We start from the raw sequence: 6,000 nt of genomic DNA on the forward strand, positions 1-6,000 counted from the left end.
AATACATCACTTTGGCACTCCCTTCTGGCTTGCAGGTTCTGCTGAAAAGTCAACTGAAAGTCTTATGGGAATCCCTTTGTATGTAACTAGTTGCTTTTCTCTTGCCATTTTTAAGATTCCCTATCTATAATTTTTGCCGTTTTAGTTATAGTGTGCCTTGGTGTGGATCTCTTTTCGTTCAGCTTGTTTTGGACTCAGTTGCTTCCTGGACCTGGATGTCCATTTCCTTTCCCAGGTAGGGGAAGTTTCCAGTTAATATTTCTTCAGATAAATTGCGTCCCTTTCTCTCTTCTCCTTTGGGACCCTTATAATGTGAATATTTGTACTCTTGGTATTTTTTCCAGAAATCTTTTAAAAGCTATCCTCATTTCTTAAATTCTTTTGTTCCCTTTTTCTGTTCAGCTTGGGTGATTTACATTATTCTGTCTTTCAGTTCACTGATCTGTTTCTCTGTATTATGTCATGTACTCTTGATTCCTTCTTAGTGTTATTATTTTTTTTTTTAATTTCAACTATTGTATTCTTCAGCTCTGTTTTATGGTTCTTTATACTTTGTAACTCTTTGTTAGACTTCTCACTGTGTTCATCCATTATTCTCCCAAGTTCATTGAGCAGTTTTATGATCATTACCTTGAAGTCTTTATTGGGTAGGTTGCTCTCTTCCAGTTTGTTTAGTTCTTCTGAGATTCTGTCTTATTCCTTTGTTTGGAACATATTCCTCTGTCTCCTCATTTTGCCCAGTTCTCTGTGTTTATTTCTATTTATTAAGTAGGTCAGTCATGTTTCCTGATCTTGGAGAAGTGGCATTATGTAGGAGATATCCTATGGGGCCAATCAGCATACTCCACTCTGGTCACCAGAGCTATATGTCCTAGGGGTGCCCCATGTGTGTGCTGCGTGGGTTCTTCTGTTGTGGTGGGGCCACTACTCTGGGTGTGCTGGCAGACAGGGCTGGCTCCCAGCCCAGTTGGTTGCCAGGCCCTGTGTTGTGGTGGCTGCCAGCCCACTATTGGGCAGGGCTGGGTCCTGGCATGAGTGGCTGTTCAGCCCCAGTGGTCCCAAGGCTGGTGCTGCCTTGCTAGTAGGGGGGACCAGGGGCCTAGGTGACTGTCTGCAGGGTCTGGGGGGACCTAGGGCTGGTACCTCACCACTGGTGGGTGGGGTTGTCCCAGGGCAGCTTAATGTATGTGCCTATGGGGCTTTTATTTTTATCTTTGTTTCATCATATGTAACATGTCTTTTTCTTTTCTCAGTTACTTTTAAAGTTTTCTCTGTCTTGGGTTTTGAGCAATTTGGTTTGATGTCCCTTGGTGTAATTTTCTTTATTTCTTTTACTTGGGGTTCACTGACCTTTGATATGTGAGTTCATAGTTTCCATAAAATCTGGAAATTTTAGAGACATTATTTCTTCAAATATTGTTTTCTTCCCTCTTACTTTCTGGGACTCTAATTGTAGTTGTGTGCTTTGTCAGTTGAAGTTGTCCCATAGCTCATTGATGCTCTGCTTTTTTGCTTGCTTGTTTTGCACTTTTTTTTTCTTTTTTATAGTGTTTATTGCCGTGTCTTCACCAGTCTTTTTACCTGCCATCTTAAATTTGCCATTAATCCTATTTGGTTCTTTTTATTTTTTTTTGTCTCACATTTTAGTTTTCATCTCTGTTTTATTTGTTTCTTTTTATGTCTCTCTACTTAACTTTTGAACATATGTTTCAGTTGTGGGTCAATTTTGATTGATTGATTTTTTTCTTTTCATTTTGCATTGTATTTTCCTTCTCTTTTGTATGCCTTGTAATTTTGGATAAGAAGCTTGACATAGTGAATTTTACCTTGGTGAGTGCTGGATGCTTTTGTATTCCCATTCTTGAGCTACTTTCTGAGTTAAATTAGGGAAAAGAATTGATACTTTTGTGCCTTCCTTTTAAGATATTTTTAGGCAGGACCAGAGTAGTGTTTAATCTAGGGATACTCACTACTCAGGCAGGTTTCTTTCAAGTTCTCTACCAAATACTCAATGAATATGAGATTTTTCCAGTCTGACTGGTGGGAACAGGCAATATTCTTCACCCTGCATGAACTCCCATTTCCCTCTAATCCTTTCATACAGTTCTTCCCATGACCTTTGTTATTTTTTTCACCACATATGGGTTTGTAATGAAGAAACTTGAAAGAGACCCCCTACAGGGTTCTCTCTCTGCTCCTCTTACCTCTTCATTAATCTTTCTTGCTTTTTCTGCCCTGGTCTTCCCTGACTCTCAGTTCTGCTTCATCACCACAGGGAATCTGCCAGGCTCTGCCTGAGTTTTCCTTACCTACCCAGCATCCTGAAAACTCTTTCAAGGTTCTAAGCTAGAGCAATCATAGGGCTTACTTGATTTGTTTCCCATCTTTTAGGGGTTACTTTCCTTCATTGCCTAATATCTGATCTCTTGAAAACTGTTGCTTCCTATATTTTATGGGTATGTTTTTTTGGAGGGGCTGGGTTTCAACCAGGTGAGTGAATCCAGTTCCTGGTTTTACATCTTGGCCAGAGGCACAGAAGTTCTGGGAACTTTAATCATTTTTATGATTATCATTTATGTCTGTTTTATTGATGTAATTCACTGTTATGTTCTTTTTAATATTATTTTTTCATTTATTTCTGCACATATGTTCTTTTTCCAATAGATTTTTTTGATTGGTTGTTCTACTCCTCTACATAGTTTCAACCAATTACATTATTCTTCAAATTCTGACATTACAGTGTAGTCTTTGGTTTCTCACTACCTCTGCTAGTGATAAAAAGTTCACAAATGCTTTTGTTTCTATATTAGAAGATGCTTGTTAAGGAGAGTTTAATTCTCCTTTCTATAAAAGATGCTTGGTAGAGAGTTTATTTTAAATTGTTACATCATTTAATAAATTTAAAATTGTGTTTTACTATGAGGTTATATTACATTTATAAGTTTTTATTACAACATAGAGAAAATAAGCATATTTACATTTACTCTGATGAAAAATATATGATATTCTGACCACTACATTGCTAGAAATCAGCTGCTAACCTTGGATTTATGTTTTGCTTTCTTTAGTATTTTATACAGTAAACCACCAGTTACTGAGCATATTAACAACATGGGACCCCCATTCTATGATGTTGTATCTGTATACAGATACACTTATACTTTGGGGCCCAGATTACCAGCAAAGATCTATAGTTCCTTTCTCCTCCTGACCATTTAGCATATTCCACCATAGTTCCTGCTACTTTACATTTTTCTCCTCCCTCACTAACCACATTCAAGTTACACAGCATTGGTATCCCCTGATTTTAGAATGGTAAATAAGGATATGCTGTATTTTGAAAAATCTGTTTTAAGATTCTCTTTTGACAGTTAACTATGCAGTATATGGGTTTTGTTTACCCTAATGATAGGTCAACTAAAACAGATTGCAAAGCTATTAATCCTCTCATACTTTGAGAAAATGTGAAATGATATATTTTATTAAAACCTTTAATGATATGTAGTTTCATGTATGTATATATATATTTTTTTCATTTTAATTTAGGATTTGCTTTCCCATATGCTGCATATGGACCCACAGCAGCGGTACACTACAGAACAAGTATTAAAACACTCATGGATAACCCACAGAGATCAGTTGCCAAATGATCAGCCAAGTAGAAATGATACATCACATGTTGTTAAGGTAAAACAAACATACTTTTAAGCACTTTCTAAATGCTTGATACTAATAATGCCATTGCATGCCATCCACTGATGACACATATAATTACTTTAAAGTATCTTTATTTTTTAAAGGTATATTTATAGATTTTTTGTTTTGGTTTGCTTTTTTAAGTAACAAACTTCTTTAGCTACTGCCCTACTGATGATAAATAAAATTTTCTTGATTGTATTTGACTTGCTCTTAAGAGATACTGGGGCTAGGAGCAGACTAAATTCAAGTTTTGTATGGAACCAAAAGATGGCTAGTGGTTCCTAAATTAATAACCATTGGTTTCCATATTTATAGACATTGAACCTAGATTTTAAAGTTTAGTGTTTTATCCATTTATCTGTTGATGGACACTAAGATGTTTCCATATCTTGGCCATTGTGATATTGCTGGAATGAACATGGGAATGCAGATAATCTCTGAGGGTAAAGAAATTGTGATGTGTGTGTGTGTGTGTGTGTGTGTGTATGGAATATATTATATATAATAGAATATTATTCAGCTTTTTAAAAGGAGATCTTGCCATTTGCCACAACATAGATGAACCCATAAGACATTATTGTTAAGTGAAATAATGTAGACACAGAAAGAAAAATAGTACATGATCTCTCTTATATGTGGAATCTAAAAAAGTCATATATGTAGAAACAGAGAGTAGAACAGTGGTTACCAGGGGCACGGAGGTGGTGGAAATGGGGAGATATTTGTTAAGGTATACAAAGTTACAGTTATGTAGGATGAATAAGTCTAGAGATCTAATGTGAAGCCTGATGACTATAGTTAATAATACTATATTGAGTACTGGAAATTTTCTAAGATTTCAGGTGCTCTCATCACACAAAAAGTGATAACTGTGTGAAGAGAAAATATGTTGATTAGCTTGACTGTAGTAATCATTTTACTATAGATATCAAAATAACATGTTATATGCCTTAAATGTATACAATTCTTATTAAAAATAAGATTAAAAAGATATTTAAAAGCAAATTCAAAGAGTTTTGAAAGACTGATAAAAATAATACATTTTAGTGTTTTAAAAATTTGTAAGAAGCATAGTTATTGAAGCAAAAAATATACAAGTAATCAAGTGTTAATTAATCAAGGGAGCATCAATGCACAGATTAAGGATTCTCAATTATTTTCCTGGGGGGAAAAAGTTGTAGTCTAGTTAAATTTCTCATGATATAATGTGGAAGTTTTCTTACTTCCAGAGATTGTTATTCATTTTGTGATATTTTTCATTATTTTAGGGAGCAGTGGTCGCCACATATTCTGCCCTGACTCACAAGACCTTTCAACCAGTCCTAGAGCCTGTTGCTGCTTCAAGCTTAGCTCAACGACGGAGCATGAAAAAGCGAACATCAACTGGTCTGTAAGATTTTTAGTGTTCCTCAGCCTAACTGGATGAATAAAAATTTAAATGTGTGGCTTTTTGTCTAATCCTATATCAAAGGCATTGTTTTCTACTACATTACTTGAATATTCTGTTTAAGCTTCCTTTTTTTAAGGGGGAGTGAGATTAAAAACATATACAGGTCCACAATATTCATACCGCATTGTTTTTCAGTAGTGTCCAAGTGTTTATTTAAGTATAAAATTGGTGTCTACAAGGTCCTACCAACTTCTCTGCACACTAACTTCTAAAGTTCCTTTCAAATAAAGTTACTTTAATAGTCTTTCTGGTTGTGTAAAATAATGGTTTGGGGAATCATTACCAACAATTAAGATGGAAGTATAATAGTATAATGCCAAGCAATGTCAGTATTTTTTAACATTAGATCCTGAAAGGATAGGCTTCTTTTTTTTTTTTTTAAGAAAAACAAACAAAAAATGTATTGTAGAAGCTTATTATGTGTAACCAAAGGACTCCGTTCATTTGACTCTCTGTAGTTACTAAAATGTAAACATAGTAGTTTGGTGCCAGATTAAAAAATCATTTATGCTAATATGTTAACTCCTAATATGGTTGATGCTAAATTTTACAGGAGAATTAAATCACAGATAATGTGTGCCGACAGACCTGTGTATTATCCATAAAGGGCCTCATCTAGAAATAAAGGTTTTCATAAGGCTTCTGTAAATTTTACATCTAATGGAATTGTAGTACAAGTGAAGAAAATTTTAGCCAAAGGCTTTATATTGGTGTTGTAATCTACTAAATAGGTCATAGTTAAGCCTTTGAAAATAAAGTACATGGTGTTGGCACTACCTTGGTGTTATGTAAGCTGACTTTCAAGTTAACCAATTGGATTTAATTATCATCTGTCCCTTTATAATGAACTA

General features: G+C 34.9%; 1 protein-coding gene across 5 annotated transcripts in view; it reads left to right on the forward strand.

Moving 5' to 3' along the window:
- The window catches only part of RPS6KA6 (ribosomal protein S6 kinase A6), a 166,706-nt gene extending 161,179 nt beyond the window's left edge, over positions 1–5,527 (forward strand). For all 5 annotated transcript variants that reach the window (XM_067722337.1, XM_067722340.1, XM_067722335.1 and 2 more), the window contains 2 exons: positions 3,547–3,687; positions 4,968–5,527. In XM_067722337.1, the coding sequence (XP_067578438.1) occupies positions 3,547–3,687; positions 4,968–5,093 (267 nt within the window). In that variant the 3' untranslated portion in view covers positions 5,094–5,527. The remainder of the gene's footprint in view (positions 1–3,546; positions 3,688–4,967) is intronic.
- Positions 5,528–6,000: the final 473 nt, after the last annotated feature.

The sequence above is a fragment of the Pseudorca crassidens genome, chromosome X (assembly GCF_039906515.1).
Source record: "Pseudorca crassidens isolate mPseCra1 chromosome X, mPseCra1.hap1, whole genome shotgun sequence".
Taxonomy (NCBI): domain Eukaryota; kingdom Metazoa; phylum Chordata; class Mammalia; order Artiodactyla; family Delphinidae; genus Pseudorca; species Pseudorca crassidens.